Raw genomic sequence first — 22,423 nt, forward strand, 5'->3', positions numbered from 1 at the left:
ACGGATTAATAAACCGTACAAAGTTAGTTAATTGTTATAACTGAAAATGCATAACGTTAGATTCCTCAAATTCTCTTCACATTTACACTTCTCAATACCCGTGAATCAACAATCAGCACTAAATAAACAGAATTAAACAATAAATACGAACATACGTACAACACACCAACACTAAAATGTTATCTAACATTATAACTTATGTGGTCTCGCGCCATTACTTCTCTAAATGGAGATTTGCGTTCGAGCATCTCTTAACTAAAGAACTTTAAAACATTTAAATTAACAAGCAATCGAATACTCACACCTGCACACTCTACAAACATTATACTACATTATATTTTTTAAAAATCATTAGAATTAATACCTGAATAGAAGGGGAGAAAATCGCTGATGTTTCCCCACAGCGAAGTATGTGGAATGTAAAAACCCCGCGAATTTTCCAAGTGGAGGTGACGTATTTCCTGTCTGAGAGTGGAGCTCCACTCGCCCACAGTCTGCAGCCAGACCCTTCTCGGAAAACCTGTTCACTTGTCGCCTGTCACTGACGTAATATCCGCGTTATCCCTGGTTTCCGCTCAAGTAGTGCCATAGTAACCATGACGACAGACGTGGACAACTGTGCATAATGAGTGTAGTGCGTATAACCTCTGGCTGCACGCTGTTGTTGTTTCGTTCAAACATTATGGACCATGGCAGCAGACTTTGGGAAAAAAGGAGAACTAAAACGAGGATCAATATCAGCGACTAACTTGGACTTGACAGCGCTTCACGAGTCACGACTTCACAGAGACGCAGCTCTTGTATGTACTTTATTAGACAGATGAGCAAATGTACATAAAACTAATCAATGTTATATAGCTCAACATGATGAAATGTTAGAATATGATCAGTGTGTTATTCTAATGTTGATCTAGCTCACTGCTAGTCTCATACAGACAAACTAACACATAGAATAACATTATAACTTTAACCTGTTAAGCTGCAGCCCTACTTTTGAAAAATCCCCAGAAATGACATACCCAAACTGAAACCGATACAGTTCATGAACCCTTTGCACTAAAAGCACAAGTATGATCTCATTTGAAAGCTGACACCTGGTAGTTTATTGTAAATGTAGAATTAATTATTGTCATAATGAATTATTATTTTTTTAAATAGCTTCAAAGTTTTGTAAAGTTATTAGAAATTTATTTTTATGAAACATCTTCATGAAAATAAAATTGAAGTTGGCACTGGAGCAATCTAGAAATGCACTGCAGCTAAAGCCATATGTGTGACCGTTATATTTAAAATCTGAAAATGATAAGTCTAAAACTCGGTATTTAGTTAAATGTTTTTCAAGATCATGTCAAATTACTTTATTTTGATTAGACTCTAAAAATGCTACTGATGTTTAGTCATCATCTAAGTCATCTATTCAGTCTATTGTCTCTATTGTTTTGTGGTGCAAACGAGCCCCATTCAGTCTCAGTCTCCCCATGCACACATTCACACACCTCTCCAGCCTGGTTATGACACTAAATATGCATATCTTTTGTCTGCATTATAGTTACTAACGACTGGCTATTCACAGGCTATTCATAGGGTTTCAATCCCTCATTTATTTTATCAAAGTTCTCACTTACATTTGAAACTGTATCAAATGCACTAAAACATTTCAGTAAGCATAAGTTACCTATTTAGAAAAAAAAAATCATAAAAGAATAACTTAGGTGGCAGGTGCACCTGGGCTAGCTAGCATGTTAGCTTAGCACACCATCAATACACGACCATTTATGAGATTAAAACCATGTTTGTGCTCCAAACTTACTTTATAACACAAGTCGAGTGTTTTAAATAATCTTCTGTGATCTAATTTGGCTTCAGATTAAAAAAAAATCTGAAAGAAAATATATTATTTATAGTATTATGAACGCTGATAGTCTATATCGATTAGCATTACATTATAAATATAATCTATTATTATAAAAATACCTGGCATTGCTTGAAGAACACAGGCAAATCAAGTATCATTGAAATCATGTTTATTGTCTTCAAACCGTCTGTATCTGCATATTACAGCGATCTCTGTGTTAGCTTTGTGTGTAGCTGCTATCAGTGACGTCCTTGAAGGTCACATGATTTTGTCTCTTCTTCATGTTCCATATATGGAGTATTATTGTGCATATAGCGCCCTCAGGCTATTGGTATGAATTGAAAACACAGCACATCTCAGTAAGAAGCGCTCATAATGATTACATCGACGCATTTGGGTATAAATTCAATAAATATTATTCCTGTCTATAGAAATATGATGTGAATCTATGAGAATATATCAATATTTCTCCAAGTCTGCACATTTTTTAGCTAAAAGCCCTGAGGGACGTTGTTTTGTGAAGCACTGTCATGACGACAGCACGGAGTTTTTTTTTTCTGAATGGACCAGCTGACGCTCATAATTCATATTAAAGGTATCGACGCATTTTTTTCATTTCATAACTCCTGACACAAATTAAGACATAGCTGTCACTATAAGTTTCTCAGAATACAATAGTGGTCATACCGCACAAGCTTCATTCGTCTAATACACGTCTAATACACTGACCTGTGTGAGCACTAATACAGCACTTGCGTTTGGTAGAATGAAATCTCCATTCCTTTATATCCGTGGGACTCGCGTGTGGCGCTGATATCATGATAAAAACATCAGTGTATTCACTCATCCATAAACATTATTAGATCCATCGGCTTGACGACAAGTTCCATAATTCCGCAGGAAATTTTGCGTCATCAATTTACTCCTTTGTTATTGTAAGAGGTTAGCGACCCCTAGCGGCGAAAAAAATTACACATTGTACCTTTAACTATACGCGATCATGTTGTTTACTTGCTGTGCTTACGCGCCGATAGCTAACAACACACAGACATTTAAAGCAGTTTTACTCACCGCCTGCGGTTCCAACGCACGACCGTGAACCTTTATCGTTGGGACTGCTCCATCCTTAAGCATTAGACGATCTGCAAATCCGGCGTCGAACTGGGCCTTCCCAGCTAGAATTTTTTTGTTCTAAAAATGTTCTGAGAACATTATCTTGAAGTTTTCTAATAATGTTTTCAGCGGGTAGTTGTATAGCAATAGAGTTTGGTAAAAGCTGTTCATTCATTCACACACAATAACGCGATTCATTTTGAAACAGTATTTTTGCCAGCTGTAGCTACACAGCAGCACGCATCTGTGCATTCATTCATTCACACACAGAAAAGCGATTCATATTTAAACAGTCTTTTTGCGTACAGACACTATTGCGATAAGAACAAAGCAAATATTGAACTGACCTATTCATCAGCTGGATCTGTTGCTCCTCGAAATGAAACTTCCAGCACTTCTGAGGTAAATTTTCCAGGATTATTATTAAGATAGTATTATTCCTCACAGCGTCGTAAAGTACATGAGTCTGAAAGTGAACTCGCTGTGTGTGTTATCCAGCTGATGTGGGCGTTTCACAGGTCTGTATGGATCGCCTCAGATCATTTGCGTTTGAATAGCGCGCGCTCTCCGTGGGCGGGGTCACATTAAAACTTAATGAGATGAGAACGACTGACATCTCTCTCTTTTCATACATATTACATAAACTGAGAATATTTGTTTTTTATAAAAATTACTTCATTTAAAAGAAGAGAATTCAAGCTTCATGCCTGTGTGTCTGTATGCCTGTTTGACTGAGTATTCGCTGAGTTATAGTTAATTTTCGGACGCGTTTCAGAATGGACTTCACTGACAGAGAGAAGGCAGAACTCGCATCATGTTTATTTTTCTTTATTTGGCAAAAAGCACAACACTTTGCTTTTATTGTGAGTACACACACACACAAAAAAAGCACACTTAACAGGATCGATTGATGTATGAAACTTGTTTGTAAGATCAAAGTCAACAGAGTATTTTGAGTCTCTCTTGCACTGATAAGAAAAAAGGCGAGCCTATCGCACCGGCGTGATAGCCAACCTCAGGGGGTTAAAAGCCACAAGTTTTCTTTCTTATAAACTTCATTTTAACTCCTTCGTCATCGTCACTATTGCATTTGTCAGGTGGTTTGAGGCAAAACTTGTGCTAATATTAGTTTAATAATTGTTTCAGGGAGCAAAGAGCAAACAGCTCAATTTATTAAATTGTGGTCTGAAAATTACTATTTCTTTACAGGGCCAAAAACTCCGCCAGCGTGGCTTGGAGGTAAGAAAACAACCTATTTGTAATATTTGCACTAGTATGTCTCACTTGTGTATTATAAGAAATAACACTCACCCAATAAATCCCACAACAATAAGAAAAGCAGTAGATAAGGCAATGGGGTTACACTTTTATGTGTTTTTGTAGTGCTGTCATGCAAGCTATGTCTGCAAAGGTTTTAACCAAATTTGAGTATCCAGAAATATGATTTCTGAAGTATTTTGTATGCATGTCCTGATGTGTCATATTTTGCAGTGTTAACAATGCACTAATGTTAAGATTGCACCCCTGTGGTAATATTGTTAAGTACCCTTTTCTGCTTTTCTAGAGCAATTCTGGAGAAAATGGGTCTGCTGGGGAGGGTAACAGTATTATTATTATATTAGATTATTAGTTTGAGAAATATGTCCATAGATAACACTTTGCATGGGGCGCTGTGGTTCAAAAGGTTGCTGGTTCGATCCTCGACTGGAGCATGTATCTCTAACCAAAAACCCTAACTGAAATATAACCATATATTTTGACTTAAATATATAAAAAGCTATTACTATATTCATATGTATTGTTTGTTTGTATGTATGTGTAGGGAAGATGTAATATGTTTCTCCCAGCCTTAGGGGGGCGCTGTGTTCTATGAGTGTTTCACTGTGTGAGTGAGCCCTTCTTCACATGGGTGGAGCTGTTGTTAATTCAGTTCTATTTTCCTTGTGAAAAGGTAAGATGTTCTCTGTTACATCTATTACATTTCTTTAATTATATTGGCCATCCATGTTATTTGAATAAATATATTGCTGTTGAAGATGTTAACTAACATATTTGCGCAGTTATTTGCGACGGATGGTTTTGTATTTCTGATATTATTTAATGGGTTTTACTTTCCATGTGATGGGGTATATTTTTCTGTATATTGTATTGTGTTTACCATTTATCTGAGTATTTTGGGTTATAGACTTTGTATGTTGGATGCATGTGACATTTAACATTAATTGTCATATGTGGAAAGTTATTTTTCCAGTCTTTGAGAACCCCTGTTATTGAAGGTTTAATATAACTGCAGCTAGAACTGTATTGTTTCGTTTTGTGATATTGTATGCATTTTTATTTTTGATATTAGTAACTAATAGTTCTATTTTCCTTGTGAAAAGTGGCTGATGCAGAAGAGCCCAATAAATAAGCTTCACTGCTGTGACGACAACGATATTTGTGTCCTCCTCATTCAACCATCATCCAAACACAACGCAGAGACATTTGGGGGAGCACACAGACGAAAAGGGTTACATCTTTGGTGCCGTGACCCGGATCGTTGGTTTCTACGTCAACGGAAGCAATCTGACAAATAAGAAGTGTGAGTAGAGTGAAAAAAAAAAATCTAGAGAAAAAAAGAAGCAAAAGGAAAAAAACAGAAAAAAAAAACAGAAAAAAAAAAACATTATTTCACCTACTTTCTTTTGTCTTAAAGTGACAGTGTTAAATATATTGTTGGACTGAACTGAGTTTTATTTAAGAAAGTTTTTTTTCTGTGTCTGAACTTTTGATATTGTGCTATAAGAGTGTTAATTTGTTGATCTGAGTAACAAATTTGTGAATTGCTGTGTTTTTTTTGTGCATTCGGGTGTATTTAAATCTTTTGAAGTGTTTTTTTTTATAATTTTTTTTTTTTTTCTCTTCATTTATGATTATTTGCTTTGTGATTACAGGAAACATAAGATATACACAACACATTCACTAACAGCATTAATTTGCACTTTACTACATTTTTCATATTTTTACATTTTCAAACACTACACACAGTGTATTGCACACTACATACACATTGTGTATTGCACAGACGAGAAAGTTGATAGAAGTGGAAGAAAAATGCAGGGGCTCCATGAAACCACCCCTCATCGACCACCTCCTCGTCCCCAAGTACCACTAAGGCAGCCCTTTCAGGCCACCCCATGGTTACCAGTAAAGCAGGACAAAATCCAACAGTATGAAATAAGCATGCCCGTCGATGTGAGTATTGAAACTGTATCCCAGCCAAATGATAACCCCCAACAGTCTGTCCGCCCAAAGACAAGGCAGCTAGCTGCACATACGGAGAATCTGCCCACCGCGGCAGTGAGCTGGCACCAGTTGGGCACCTGCCCCAGCACTTTTGTGCAACATCAACCCTCAGCTCATGCCCAAGGCCCAGATAACCCATTATATGGACTTCCAACCACCATGCACATGTCTTTAGTTAGCCCACATCCATCTAATGTGCCGACTGTTTTGTCCCAAACTAACGTGCATGACAATGTCACTACCATTCAGGCTTCACCAAACGTGGCCAACAAAATGCCAACTGACATGTCCCCTTCTCCAAACGACCCATACCTGCCCCCAACGTTGACTGTGCCGCCTAAAACTTACATTTCTACTTATCCAGGTATGATCCAGGCACCCAATATGTACACTTCTCCATATTGCCTGCACTCTCCTGCTGCAATGGCTGTTTCACCCCAAACCAACTTGCCAGGTCATCCAAAGCCGCTCAGGTTCCTCCTCCTTTCTGTTGTGGTGTGCCAAATGCCATGTACTCACAACCACCTGACACACCTGCACCTCCTGTCTTGTCTGGAACCAACTTTTTGCAGAAAACGGACTCTGTTCAGACACACAGAAATTCCAATGATCGACAGCGCACCTTACATTCGCATTGTGCCGTTGTGTCATCCTCCTCACCTCCTGTGTATGCTCCTATGACAGTGCCGGTGTCTCATGGCTCACATATGTATGCACAACAACCCATTTCAGTGCAAAGACCTCAGACTGCACCTCCGCATGTGGCTCGTCAGCAAGATGCATACATCCCTGCCTCTGGAATGACCACGCCACAGCCCAGCTTTACACAGACACATCAAGTTCAAAATGTGCAAGTGTTCAGCGGTGGTCCTGATTGCAGGATACTTATTGAAGACTGGATAAGAGATATGCAGTACCTCCTTGATGCTGGAGGAATGCCAGAAAATCTGTCCTTTGCTACTGTAGTGCGACATTTGAGTGGTGAAGCCAGGAGGCTAGTTCTGAATCTCCCTCCTAATGAGCAGACTGCCGGCAGAGCTTTTGAAGAACTACGAGCTGAGTATAGTGATATGCAGACATCCCTGGACCCATTAGCTGATTTCTATGAGCGATACCAGCGCCCGGGCGAATCAGTGTGTTCATACGCCATTGCTCTGGAGGCCACTTTACGTTCAGTAGAAGATGCTCAGTATGGAGGCCAGCCTTTTCCAGACCGGGACGGCAAACTGACTCGTCAGTTCATGAGAGGATTGAGTGACGAAGAGGTTTTTCACAGGATAGCACCGATGAAGCCTAGACTTCTAAGTTTTCGTGAACTTCAAGCAGAACTTCGTAACCTTGCTCGGGAGACAAGGAAGTTTCAGACACAGCCAAAGGCCAAAAAGACGTACGCACAAGCTCAGTTTACGACAGTGAGTGGTAACCAGAGTGGCGAAAAGTCGAGAACAGAAAAAGGAAATAGGCAGAACACAGATCTTACTGAACTCACAGCCATGGTGAAGAAACTGGTGAGCAGTCAAGAGGATCAGCTTAACAGATTGACGCAGCTGGAGGCTAAAGTTGGAGCATCACCACAGACGGTGTTTCCTCACACCCAGAGACCTCAAGAGAGTAGTGACACTGCCGTAAGGGGCGTAGTGTGCTATCGTTGTGGAAAACCGGGACACATTGCACGTCTGTGTCGGACAGTGATGACTGATGAGGCAGCCCAAGCTGAAAGTGGAGCAGAGTCCAGGCAGGATTTAAATGCTTAGGGCCTGTGGTTACCGGGGCAACCACAGGCATGCAACAGAGTCCCCAGCAACATGAAACGGGCAGGTCAAAACCAGCTGATACCCCGCTGGTAGGTCCCTGTAATGAAGGGGTGGTTGGAGTAAATGGAGAAATGTGTAAAGCTCTCATTGACTCTGGCTCTCAGGTAACCACAATTACTGATGAGTTCTGGCGCCGACATCCTGTGTTAAGTTTTCAGGAATTGCAGCCATCAGACATCCCCATTGAAGGTGCCGCTGGTCAACCCGTATCTTATGTTGGTGTGCTTTGTATCAACCTTAAGTTTTTGGGAAGGGTCTACTCAAATGTTCCTGCTTTTGTTGTCCCTGTGACTGAGTACCGATCCAGTGTTCCGTTGCTCATTGGGACTAATGTAATAAGGGTTTCCAGAAATGACCTTCAAGCGTCATATGGCAGAAAATATCTCGCCAAATTGAAGTTGACCAATCCTGAGTGGCACTCTGCAATGGTTGCTGTGAGTAAAAGTGAACCTGGTGGAGCTACGGGTAAAGTTGGTCAAGTACAGTATGCTGGTCACAGAATAAGGATACCAGCTGGTAAGGAGTAGGATGTTATTGGCAGAGTTATGGGTGGACCAAAGAGAACACACTATACAGTTCTAGTGGAGAGCCAGTCCTCCAAAAGTGTTCCAGAAGGCCTTATGGTTGCCAGGCTGCTTGCTAATGTTGAAAAAGGTTGTGTTCCCATCCGGCTCTTAAATCTGTCTGGAAAGGATGTTATTGTCAACCCAAGGACCCTGCTTGCAGATGCTTTCCTGGTTCAAAATGTTGTTGAAGAGGAAGAAAAGTGCCAAATGCTGTGCCAAAACCAGTTCATGTGTCAGAGTCAGTGTGAGAATTCAGTGACAGCGTCTTGTCAAAGTCGACAGCAGACAACCAGTGTTGAGTCTGTTGATGGTATAACATGTGGAGTTAATCTTAGTGCTGCAGCAGTAGAAGGTGAGGAGCAGTTGGCGTTGCTTCAGGATTTGCTGAGGAGAAATGCTGATGTCTTCTCCAAACACTCTATGGACTATGGACATACCACCACGGTGCAACATGAGATACCTCTTGTAGACTCAAAACCTTTCCGCCTACCTTATCGCAAAATACCCCCGTCTCAGTACCAGGAAGTGCGGAAGGCCATAGATGGAAGAATCTGGAGTCATTCGGCCAAGCAAAAGCCCATATGCATCCCCCATCGTTGTTGTTTCTAAAAAAGATGGCTCCCTGAGGATCTGCGTGGACTACAGGAAACTGAATTCCTGCAGTACCAGAGACGCTTTTCCGCTACCAAGAATAGAGGAGGCATTGGAAGCACTGGGACAGGCAAGGTTCTTCTCGACTCTTGATCTTACATCTGGTTACTCGCAAGTTGAGGTGGCTGAACACGACAAGCTCAAAACTGCTTTCAGCACCCCCATGGGGTTATATGAGGCTAACAGAATGCCGTTTGGTCTGCAGAATGCCCCCTCAACCTTCCAAAGATTGATGACCTGCTGCTTTGGTGATCTGAACTTTGAGAGCCTCCTTATCTACCTTGACGACTTAATTATCTTCTCTAGGACTTTTGAAGAGCATCTTGAGCGGTTGGAAGTAGTGTTCAGCCGGCTCCGCAAACATGGTTTGAAGCTGAAGCCTCAAAAGTGTAGTCTACTGAGGAAAGAAGTTCAGTACCTGGGTCATGTGGTGTCTGCGGTGGGTATTCATACAGATCCTGAGAAGATAAGCAGAGTCAGAGACTGGAAGCGGCCGTCAAGTGTGAAGGAAGTGCTGGGGTTCGTTGGTTTTGCTGGGTACTACAGACGGTTCATCAAGGGATATGCAACATTGGCGGCACCTCTGTATAGACTTACCTCTGGAGACCCAAAGAAGAAGAAAAAAGGGGTAAAAAGAACTTCTGGAACTGTTAAACCGTTTGAGTGGACAGATGAATGTGAGAGAGCATTTGAAGCACTGAAAGAGAGACTGACTACAGCACCTGTTCTGGGCTACCCCGACTTCAGCTTACCATTTGTTCTGCAAACGGATGCTTCTGGTGAGGGTCTTGGGGCTGTCCTTGCTCAAGTTCAAGATGGTGTGGAAAAAGTAATTGCTTATGCAAGCCGAGGTTTGAGACCACCTGAAACCCGCTACCCTGCACATAAGTTAGAGTTTTTGGCTCTAAAGTGGGCTGTTACAGACAAGTTTTATGATCACCTTTATGGGCATAAGTTTTCTGTGCTGACTGACAACAACCCACTTAAATATGTGATGAGTACAGCGAAGTTGGACGCCACAGGTCAGCGTTGGGTGTCACAGCTTGCCATGTTTGACTTTGGCATTGAGTACAGGCAAGGGAAGTCCAACTCTAATGCCGACGCACTCTCGAGGATGTCTAATCAAGAGGTCATAGAAACTCTTCAGTCCTGCCCACAGTGCATTTCCTCTACGCAGCAAGACCAGTCCTGTGGAGATGAGTCAGGGAGGAAGGAAGACGTTAGGGAGCAAGCGAAAAGAACTGTTGTACGCAAAGAGGGAGAGTTTCTGGGCCGGGCTGACGAGCTAGCCAATCCATTTGATGGAGCGGGTACTGATGCGCTGCCTGCAATGACAAAGCTGGAGATCAGAGGATGTCAAAAGGAGGACCCTGACATTGGGCCAGTTCTACATTACAAGACACTAAACAAAAAGCCAAGACGTGGAGAAAGATTGGAAAAGGGGAAAGATGCACGACTTCTCTTAAAAGAGTGGAGGAGGCTGGTGGTCAAAGATGGAATTCTTTACAGGCAAGTTAAGGATGTTCAGGGACGGTCCATTGCTCAGCTGGTCTTGCCAGAGAAAATGCGACTCTTGGCTAAAACAAGTCTTCATGATGACTCTGGTCATTTGGGATTTGAGCGTACTTTTAATCTGTTCCGGGAACGATTCTTTTGGCCGAGAATGCAGTGTGAAATAAAGTCATGGTGTGAGCAGTGTGAAAGATGTTGTCTGAGGAAAACTCCCACTGGAAATAGGGCTCCGCTGGTGAGCATTCACACTAATGCCCCTATGGAACTCATCTGCATGGATTTCCTTGTCCTGGAGAAGTCTAAGGGAGGAATAGAGAATGTCCTGGTTGTCACCGATCATTTCTCAAGATTCGCCCAGGCTTACCCCACAAAAGACCAGAAGGCTGTCACTGTGGCAAGGGTGCTGTGGAAGAATTTCTTCTGTCGATTTGGTTTCCCAGCAAGACTCCATGCAGATCAAGGCAGAAATTTTGAGAGTACAGTTGTGAAGGAGTTGTGTAAGCTGACTGGAATTACAAGGACTCATACTAGCCCCTACCATCCGCAGGGAAATGGGACCACAGAGAGATTTAACAGAACTCTTATGAATATGTTGGGCACTCTTGATCCTGATAAAAAACCCAGGTGGCATGAATACATTGACGCACTGACACATGCTTATAACTGCACTCAACATGATTCGACTGGTTTCTCCCCATACTTCTTGATGTATGGCAGACATCCACGACTGCCTGTTGATCTCATGTTTGGCCTGTCAACAGCAAAAGAGCCATGTGAGTACAGTGAATATGTCCAGACTCTACATGAGTGCTTGACCTATGCTTATGATGAGGCAGACCGAATGTCGAGGCATGCTAAGGATCTTCAGAAAAAGCACTATGACAAGAAAGCCAAAAGCCAAATGTTCCAACCTGGTGACAGAGTGATGGTGAAAGTGTGTTATGTCGAGGGAAAACAGAAGCTGGCTGATAGGTGGGAACCACGTCCATATGTTGTGGTGAAGAAACAGCCAGGAATTCCAGTGTATGTGGTTCGTCCAGAAGATGGTGACAGGGAAAGAGTCATCCACCGAAATCTTCTGTCCCAGTGCATGTTTTTCCCAGTGAGTTCCAAGTACCTTGCCCAAGAAGAGCCTGACATGGAGGAAGTGTCTGGAATGGACTCAAGTGTTTCCGAGGAAGAAGAGGAAGTAGTGGAGACAATTGAAAGTGGAGACAGTGTTACACAGTGTACAAGTGTGGAATGGCCAGATGTTGTAGACGAAGAGCATGAACAGGATGGAATTCAATTGAAAGAGACTGTAAGTGAAAAGGAGGAGCATGGGGAGCAGACGCCATTGGAAGTCTCCAATCCTGAGAGGCCAGAGAGGAGATATCCTGAGCGGAAAAGGCGCCCACCAAATAGACTCTCCTTGGAGATACATGTCCTCCAAAGCGAGATTGACAAGGAGAAGGTAGAGAGAGGAAGGAAAGTGTGGGAAAAGGCTAAAGCGAAGAAGCAGCTCTACTTTAGCAATGCCTATACACACACACACCCCACACAGACACTTCAAAGAGAATCTTAAGATTTAAACTGATTTAATTTTGTTTAGTGATGACTGGGACGGCATCATTTAAAGAGGGGGTGGATGTAGGGAAGATGTAATATGTTTCTCCCAGCCTTAGGGGGGCGCTGTGTTCTATGAGTGTTTCACTGTGTGAGTGAGCCCTTCTTCACATGGGTGGAGCTGTTGTTAATTCAGTTCTATTTTCCTTGTGAAAAGGTAAGATGTTCTCTGTTACATCTATTACATTTCTTTAACCCTCTGGGGACCAAAAACGCGCCCGCGCGTTTTGCTCGTTTTTTTTTTTAGCAATGAAAAATAAACACAAAATGCTCTGTTAATTTTGATCTTTCATTTTCGTGTAATACATCAATCGATCCTGTTCAGTTTCTATTTTTTTTCTGTATACTCACAATACAAATAAAGTGTTTTGCTTTTTGACAAATAAAGAAAAACTAACATGATGCTATTTCTGCCTTCTCTCTGTCAGTAAACTCCCATTTGAAACGCGTTCGAAAATTATCTATAACTCCGCGAAAATTCAGTCAAACAGGCAAACAGACCCACGGGCATAAAGCTTGAGATCGCAGCTTTTAAATGAAGTAATTTATATAAAAAACAAATATTATCAGCTTCTGTAATCTGTATAAAAAGAGAGCGACTCCAGTCGAGCTCATTAGGAGCCATTCAAAAGTAATTTGACCACGCCCCGGAGAGCGCGTGCTATTCAAACGCAAATTCTGAGAACCATTTCAGTCTGTGAAACGCCCCCACATCAGCTGTAAACAAAGAGGCATAATATAGCCTACCTTATGGAGAAAATTTTCCGTGCTGATATGAGGAGCAGATCCCGCTGAGGAGTGAGGTAGGCTAAGTTATCCTTTCTCAAGTGTTAATGTGGAATAACGTTATGGAATAACGTTGTAGGCTTATGTAAACAAAAAGATGAATCGCGTTTCTATAATATGAATAGCGTTTCTGTGAGATGAATGAAGGGTACATATTTGTAAAGACTGTTTAGCCTAAATATGAATCGCGCGTCTGTGTGTGAAAGAATAAACTGCTTTTACAGTTACAGTTACTGCGTTACAGTCAGGCGAAGTATGAAAGACAACATTTTGTTAACTAGATTTGGGTACAGTTTTTACTGTAGAATATACTGTCACATCAAATAAGCTTTTCTGCTCATATATATAAAATACTATTTGGTCAAAAATAAAGTCATAGACTAAGATGTTCCAATGTTGGCTATATTCAAACTAATGAATACATATGATAAAATGTAGGCCTATAATCTTTTTTTTTTTTTTTTACAAAGAAAGAGTACTTTTTTTGCAGAAATATTGCTGAAATTGTAATTATTGTTGTAATTGTAACCTTTTTAATAAAATAGCAAAACATATTTACAAGATAGATGTAAGCAAAATCTTAAATGGTCAATATAAGTCTTCTTCTAAATATATAGGCTATTTTGTCCTTGCATTGTGGCTCAGTCAGTGTCACACCTGAATGAATGGCTAATTATGCAGAGTCATTATGCAGAGTGGGTGGGACTGGGTAATCTAAGGTGTAAACTACTCCTCCCCCTCGCATATTGGCTTTCCAAGCAAAACCTGTTTTACACCATTTAAATCAATGTATTTTTTTTTTGTGAACGATAAAGCAAGACTATTTTCACATAATTTTGAAGCTAGAACTCCAAGAGAAAACATCCATTAGTCAAAAGTCTTGTGGGCACATATTTTGTATGAGTTTTGTGGTCTTATTTCAGCAACTTTCATTTTTATTTTTTTAAATAACCACGCATAAACATTATTCTCTTAAAAATACAAACATCTACATACATGTTGCTCGCATATTATGGTAGGCCTGTTTGTGCTATATAGAGTGAATTTACACCTTTGCCATTAACATGTTTATAAATAACTGAAAAAAGCACAAATGTCAGAGCATGTCAGAACATCTCAAGGGCCCCAAAAACCGCTTGGTCCCCAGAGGGTTAATTATATTGGCCATCCATGTTATTTGAATAAATATATTGCTGTTGAAGATGTTAACTAACATATTTGCGCAGTTATTTGCGACGGATGGTTTTGTATTTCTGATATTATTTAATGGGTTTTACTTTCCATGTGATGGGGTATATTTTTCTGTATATTGTATTGTGTTTAACATTTATCTGAGTATTTTGGGTTATAGACTTTGTATGTTGGATGCATGTGACATTTAACATTAATTGTCATATGTGGAAAGTTATTTTTCCAGTCTTTGAGAACCCCTGTTATTGAAGGTTTAATATAACTGCAGCTAGAACTGTATTGTTTCGTTTTGTGATATTGTATGCATTTTTATTTTTGATATTAGTAACTAATAGTTCTATTTTCCTTGTGAAAAGTGGCTGATGCAGAAGAGCCCAATAAATAAGCTTCACTGCTGTGACGACAACGATATTTGTGTCCTCCTCATTCAACCATCATCCAAACACAACGCAGAGACATTTGGGGGAGCACACAGACGAAAAGGGTTACATATGTATTTATTTTACATGTTTGCTTGTAAAAAAAAATACCCCATTCATTAATAAAATCTAATTTAAAAATGAAAGGAATCAGAATTGAAAGTACTGCAACATGTAATTGTCTTCTCTGAGTGACTGTTGGCAATAAATAAAGATAAAGGCCTTGCTGTTTAAATATATTACAAATGTATTACAAAATAGACATCTTAATTATCTCTTTCTCTCTCTCACACACAGTAAGCATAGCACAGATACAAAGGAACTGAATTATTATATATAAAATACAAATATAAATAAATAAACAAAATACAAAAAGTAATAAAGGTAGAAGATTCTGGTCATCTGGTAAAAAAAATATACAAAAAACTAAATCAACACACCTTGCAAGGCTCACACACACAAAAAAAACAGTAATATACAGTGTGTTATTTCTGTTATGTTGATTTATTTTTATTTTTTAAATGCCAGACCTGTTATGTAGGATTAATATTGAACAGAACACTAATAGAACATGACTTAAGTATTGACACTATCTACACATTATGAGACAAAGACAAACCAATCTATTTCTTATCTGCCCTCTTCCTCCGCATCTCCTCCATCCACTGGTCAAGTGGAATTCCAGCATTTTGGGGACAGTATATGTACCCATAATACTGGCTGTGGCCACTTTCTTTGTTGCGGGGCTGTTGGCACTGACTGCATTTATTTTTGTCAACTTTCCGATTGTAAGTCCTCCGGGCAGGTGGTGGGGAGGAAAGGGGGGCCAGCAGGAGCAATCCGTTTGGATGCATAGGCTTGTGGGGTCAAAAACACATACACAAGAGGGTCACTGGCAGGGCTGGGGCTGGGGACAGTAGGCAAAGGGGCAGGGGTAGGTGGAGATGTCTGCTGAGGGAACAATTGCCTCTGAGCTGGCAAACTTGGGCAGACAGACTGCAGAGAATCTGTGCGTTGGGCCGGAGCTGCAGACTTCCTCTTTACCACTGCTTGTCCTGCTGTACTTTGAGGCAAGTGGTACTGATGTTGAGGGCCAGGCTGTGGTGGTGCAGCAGTGGGGCGTACCTGTACTGTGGGAGAGGTACGGGAGCAACAGGAATGGAGGCAGGCAAGTTGACCCCTTGCAGCAGAATATTACATTCCTGCCTCTTCAGTCGCTTGTTGTGCCACTGAATGAGAGTTGTTTGATTAACATCAAACAACTGCAGAGTAGAGCTCTGCATGACTGCACCATTACCCAGGACCAGCTGTCGGAACTTGCTGTAGTCTCTGAGAATTAGAGTCCATCTAGTCAGTGCATATTTACCCAGTTTTTTTGGACTTTTATGGATGTTACAGAGTTTTACAAAAATGCACTCTACCACACGACAACAGTCTGGCTACTGGGCAGGGGATCCTGTCGATCCTAGGACGCAACGTGTCATGCTCTCCACACCTGGCGTAAATTCAGGTTTCTTTTTAGAGCACCTGAAGCGTCCTGTTGTCAGGCGTGTGATGGTACTGGCCTGTTGGGAGTTAAGTGTTTGTCCAGTTTCATTCCTCAGTCCCACCAAGTACTCTGCCAGGCTGTCCACTCTGTCCATCCCTGGGATACTGCGCTCATCCACAGCCTGGTAAATATATGAATATATAAAAATGTTATTAAAACAATATCACAGGCAGAAAAATAGCACATCTTTCACACTGTTTACATGCCCCAAAAGACCTACCAGCTGTTGCTGTGGTGCTGCTGGAGTCATGGCAGGTGTCCCAGAGGCTCGGAAGATGGAAAAGTAAGGAGGAGCAGAAGCTAGGCTGGTGGGGACAGCTGTTGGGCCAGAGGGCGCAGTGGTGTCCTCATTTGCAACCTGTTAAATGTAATAATAACAAATAATAATACTAATTAAATAAATATCTAAATAATACAATTACAACCAAGACAATAACACCACTGATACAACATATCACAAAAGACTTGCCAGTTGTTGTGGAGCTGCAGGGGTGACGGGTGATGGCAGTGAAGAGGAGGAACTAGCAGCAGCAGAGCCAGTACAAGCATGCACAGTCTGCAAAATGTAATACTCTTTTATTACGATTTTAATTAGAGCATTATGATTTTATTCATTTACATATTCTTCAGATTTTTAGTCATTGTCTTTCATCTCTGTCTATTTCATGATTGCATTGTGTATTTTTTTGTGATTTGAAAATGTGTTTTTGAAAAGTGATATACAAATACATTTTCTAATTATTATTATTATACAATAATGATTATTATTATTATTATTATTTCACAACAACAATAATAAATATTATAATACATTAAACGTTTAAATTATCTGGAGCAACTGGGAAGTCCACTGAAATAGTATGATAAAAAAAAATAAAAAAAATTGTGACAGGCATAATTACCAGTCGTTGCTCAAGTGCAGCTGTAGTGATATCAGATGCAGGCCTTGAAGGTCCAGCTGGTCCAGAAGTGGCCTGGAAAGAGGTGGGAGTTGGAATGACAGCTGAGCTGGTGGTGGCAGGTGATGGACCAGCGGATGGGTCCAGTAGCCCAACGGTTGGGTCCAAATCTGCATCTTCAAAGCCTTCATCTTCCAACTCTTCCTCTGTGCCTACATCTTCCAGCATCTGCTCAGTCTCCTCTGAGTCAGGTTGGACATCCTGCAAGGCCCTCCCTGCCTGGCGGTATAGGTAATCTATAACTATTAGCTCCCCTGGGACAGACAAGAAAAAAGAATAGAGGAAAATTTACTTCTCAGAAAATTCATAAAATGGTCATTATATTTTATGGATATAGAAAATAGCCTTATGATGGAAAGCTTAAACTAGCCAGTGTAAACAACAGGTGGCTGAAAAGACGGGAGAAGTTTCCTTCCAAGCACCTTGACACTGTAGTTGTTGACACAGTGAACAAGGTCGCCTGAGTAGCTGAGCAGTGATGGAGGCTTGACTGCCATGGATGCAGCTTCACGGTCCTGATTCCATCTGTTAAGGCCTTCCAGGAGGTACAGCTGGAAATTCAGGCTGTTGGCACTGGTTCCTTAAGATAGTACAAATATGAGCAATATTGTTAGGTAAACTTGTTGTGTTTGGTTCTTTGACAGACATTAACTGTGTTAGCGTTTCCAGGATAATAATAATAACAATAATTATAATGATAACAATAACAATACTACTACTACTACTAATAATAATAATAATAAAATGTGTAACTGCAAATATGTAATCTTGCTGATGAGTAAAAAGTGATTCCTACTGACCTGGAATGAACCTGTTCAGATGCAAGTGGAAGGATTCAAGTGATGTGGACCCTCTCGCACATCTGTAGTTTGGCAAGACAATGCCCTCCTTTGTAGTGGTGCTACATCCTCTCGTGGTCCAAGAGAAGGACACCAAGAAGGTCTCTGCCCTTTTACCCCCATGAGCTCATTAAGAAGCAGTTCAATCATTATGATAGTCTGCGGCTCCCCTCTTGTCCGCCTCCAGCAGTGCAACGCCAGTTCGTCCTTGGTTATCTGCTGGTCCACTAGCTTTTCAGTAGGAACATCCCAGGAACATCTTCTCGTTTCAGCTGTTCCCTCTTAGCTTGACACAGCAAGGCAACATCTCCACTGTCCCACTCAAAAATGCAGCCTGACAGTCTGGACATGAAGATGGGGTACAGAGGATGTGCATCCTTTGTACAACCAGATGCCAGTCGCCGCATGAAGTGGTATATATATGTCAAGCTTTACAACCAGGTCCGGCCAGCCACCAAATCTTTGTTTCAGTTTTGTCTGTCCAGTGCCCTCCCGACAACATTCACAGTCAACAGAGAAGCTGAGGAGCAGCCACACCAGCATTGCTGTATCTGCGGATGAGATCAGCAGCCATGGTGTCAAGAGCAGGACCCTCCTGAGCAGTCAGGACACTGATGAGGATTTGGCCCACCTCATTGCTCACAGATGTAAGCCACAAGGCGGTCCCCTTGGCAAGGCCTGATAGCTTCTTGGTGATCTGTGATCACACAGAAAAGACAGTGAGTGCCTAAAGGCCAAATAAACTGTTTCTTTTATATGTAAAATATTGAAATAATACAGTTATTTTTATACAAAGCAATAATTACATTTTTCTCATGTCTCTACTGCTAATGCTGTATTTTGGACTTTTGTTTGTAAGGTGTAAGATTAAAAAATATTAACCTTTTTTGTGGAATCTATTTTTAATATATTGCCAAAGGTGGATGTTATGCTGGCTTTGATGCGATCCAGCCTGCTTAATAAAAGTATACACAGAATAAAGAATAAATAAAGAATAAATAATCTTTTAAAGGTTTTTTGTGTCTGTTTTACATTAAAAATAAACTGTTTATTCGTTTTCCAATATTTTTTTGATGTCTGATATACTGTTGACATAATATTACTGTGATGAGGTTCAACGATGTAAATGAAGGGAAGGAAGAAGACAGGTGTCGGCGAGACTGGGACACTCGTTTTTATTGAAGCAAAAAAGTTCAAAACAGAAAGGGTGCGCACAGAGCGCGTTCACCGTGCTAACAGCACAGCACATAAACACAATAATCCAGATTATCTCTTTGGCGATTTCTCCGTGAGAACAACAGCAGCAGACGAGGTCCCAGTCCAACTCTCTCTCTCTCTCTCTCTCTCTCTCTCTCTCATTCCTGCCGGCTTATATCCGGTCTCTCCACGCCAATTACTGCAATCAGACACAGGTGTTCATCATCTGCACTTGATCTACTTACTTACCGCTCGGCTCCATCCTCCCTCTCCCGCTACAGACTTCGCAAAACCACGCCCCCCTCGCCACAATTACCTGCAATGTGAGGTCATGAGCCTGTGGTACGGTCACATCAGGACATTCGTCCTCGATGTCTTCATCCAAGATCTCAGGCAGGATGTCACCAATACCAATCTGCTGGCTCAGAAGATCTCCTCTGTTGGACTGTGCCAGAAGATATTCTACAGCAACACACTCTCCTGCAATAAGTATTCACCAAGGGAAAAATGATTGTTTACTTGCCTACCATGTCACAGTATAGGTCTGATCATCATCAACAACAGACTTTTCTTACCGGTAGGTTTCCCAGGGGGGATAAACTCTGGAAGAAGAGGTTTTCCCAACACTTTGTTGCGGAGCGCATTCACATTGGACATTAAACGAATGTTATACAGCTTTGTCCTGGATGTCTCAGTCATAGAAAGTGCTTGTGCTGACCGGTTTAAATTCCACCTTGACACACCCTCAAGCATGTACATCTGAGTGTGCAATGCATTGCATCTCCACCCTGATGAGACAAAAAAACAGGATCACTGATTACAACAAATCACAACAATATTATGTCCACATTCAGTAGCAAAATATACCATATGTGTGTGAGGTTTTAACATGCCTGAAATGAAAGCACACTGGTGCTTATGAAAGCTTTCCAGAGAGGAGGACCCTCTGCCGCATCTTAGCACATCCAGTGTCTTCTCTCCTTTCTCCAGCCCTGACCCAATTTTTGTGTAAAGCTGCACTCCTGGTGGATCCTGCAATTGGTGCTTTTGCTGTACCTCCCACACTTGAGACATGCTGTCATGATTTATGAGATGCAAGCCACTTGTGTCTGTGAGGTCCCACATGGAGTCCAGCCGTTGTTTGATTAGAACGCGGGTCTCCTCAACCCCTCGGGTTCTCCTGCGGCAGTGCTTGACCAGCTCACTGGATGTGATGCTCGATAACACCTGAGAGTCAGTGGGTATGTGACCCTGGTGCTTTTTTTTAAACTCTGCCCTCTTGGCCTCTTTGAGTCGGTGAATGTCCTCTTTGTCCCACTCAAAGATACAAGTGGACAACTTTGAGCAGAACGTGCCATACAGTGGGTGGTGCTCCGTCGTAAGACCCTTTGTGAACCGCCTCATAAAATGGAAAATATCCAGTCTCACCGGTGACGTCCATGGTTGAAACCAAGTGAGAACTGGACCCACCCCTATAACAATAAGAAACAGACAGTAAATACAGTACATGCATCTCTGTTTGTTTCTAGTTCAAACTGCAATGATCTCCTGCCAAAACTATTGTTTGATCAAATGTAATTCATAAGACACTGTTTCGGCCTCTATTTAAAAAAAACAAACCAAGGCTCAAAAGGGATTGGAGGATGCAATAAAAAGGATGCCAGACACAAGTTAAATAATGCAAAAATATTCCCAATAACAATTTGTGTTCTCTCCAGTGAACTTGAACAATTATTATAGGTTTTTATAATTGTACAATCCTCCCTAATTATAGTCTAAGTTCACTGCAGTAACTATACAGAGAGACAGTAGACTAATTACATTCATTTATTACATGGCTTGGCTGAATTCCAATGTAGAATGCGGTCTGTTATTTCTTGATAACAGACCGCTGCGAACTATAACAGACCGTTGCCATGCAAAACAGCGCGTTGCTAAGGACGTGGAACGGACTATTTTCTTTGGCGGAAGCAATACAATCGTTTTTAAAACAATAAACTCCTTTTTAAATCAATAATTTGTGTCAAATTAATTATTTATTTTGTAGGTAGCCATGTAATAAGCGGGATAATGTATAGAAAGGCGGTCATTATTGCGAATAACAAGCCCTTCAGGCTGTCAAGACGTGCAGCCTGACGGGCTTGTTATTCGCTATAACGACCGCCTCTCTATTCATTATCCCTTATGTAACAACAGGGAGAGTACACCTCAATGGTTTCTGACCTTATATTTAGCTGGGGGGAAATACCTGATGAATACACTGTGTTACAGTCATGTTTAAAGTGTGCATTAAATGTATCACTTAATTATCTTTATAGTTTCTAGATTTTAGAGTCCAATTTCTTCAGAGTCTATGTCCATATAGGCTTACTAGGAAAGAAAGCATACAATAAATAAAGAAGGAAACTCAGCCTCTATAAAAACAAAAACGTGAGAAAAACCGTGGCAGAAGCAGACCGACTGAATGATATATCTAAAAATATACATTTACGAACTACTGCTCTTAAATGAAACCATTTAAGGAATTTGGCTCATTATTTCCACAAACGAACTGTTGTACACTTTGCCTGAAAAGCGAGCAGCAATTGATCTTCAGGTTACATTTCCTGTGTAACATTAGGCTGTCTTCTGCTCATTTTTAAGGCAAAGAGTACAACAGCTCATTTGTGCAAATAATTAGCCTAACTTCTTGAATGGTATGGCAGTTTCAATTCAGAGCAGTGGTCAGTAAATGTATATTTTTAGGATTATGCATTCAGTCGGTCCGTGATCGACCTTTCTCTCGCTGTTTTATTACAGTGGCCGTGTTTCTTTTTTTACAAATGTGTCATAATTCCATATGAAGCTGCTGCTCACTCTGTGTAAAGAATACACAATGCGTATTCTCCATTTTAGCATCAGTAAATTTGGGATCGATACCGTGGTCTATTTAAGAAAGTCGTGAACGTGCACTTATCCCAACTATCTACACCTGGCTTGACATAGCTTCACCTTCTCATCCTGGCTCGGCAAACTTGCAACCGATTAAGCCGCGATGAGCAGATCACACTAAGTCAAGCTGCGCTTTTTCACTCATCCTGAA

At 41.1% G+C, this 22,423-nt stretch overlaps 1 protein-coding gene across 1 annotated transcript; it reads left to right on the forward strand.

Annotated features, from left to right (window-relative positions):
* Positions 1 to 5,179: 5,179 nt before the first annotated feature.
* Positions 5,180 to 9,112, forward strand: LOC309506956 (uncharacterized protein). The gene is made up of 2 exons (XM_082180988.1): positions 5,180 to 5,549; positions 5,902 to 9,112. Exon 2 carries the CDS (start codon positions 6,763 to 6,765, stop codon positions 8,005 to 8,007), a length of 1,245 nt encoding a protein of 414 aa, XP_082037114.1. The 5' UTR covers positions 5,180 to 5,549; positions 5,902 to 6,762; the 3' UTR covers positions 8,008 to 9,112.
* Positions 9,113 to 22,423: the final 13,311 nt, after the last annotated feature.

Source organism: Leuciscus leuciscus (genome assembly GCF_965113295.1).
Source record: "Leuciscus leuciscus genome assembly, chromosome: 9".
Taxonomy (NCBI): domain Eukaryota; kingdom Metazoa; phylum Chordata; class Actinopteri; order Cypriniformes; family Leuciscidae; genus Leuciscus; species Leuciscus leuciscus.

Bases quoted from the DNA above. Each gene is read 5' to 3' on its own strand.
- LOC309506956 (XM_082180988.1), top strand. From the start codon at position 6,763: ATGTACTCACAACCACCTGACACACCTGCACCTCCTGTCTTGTCTGGA.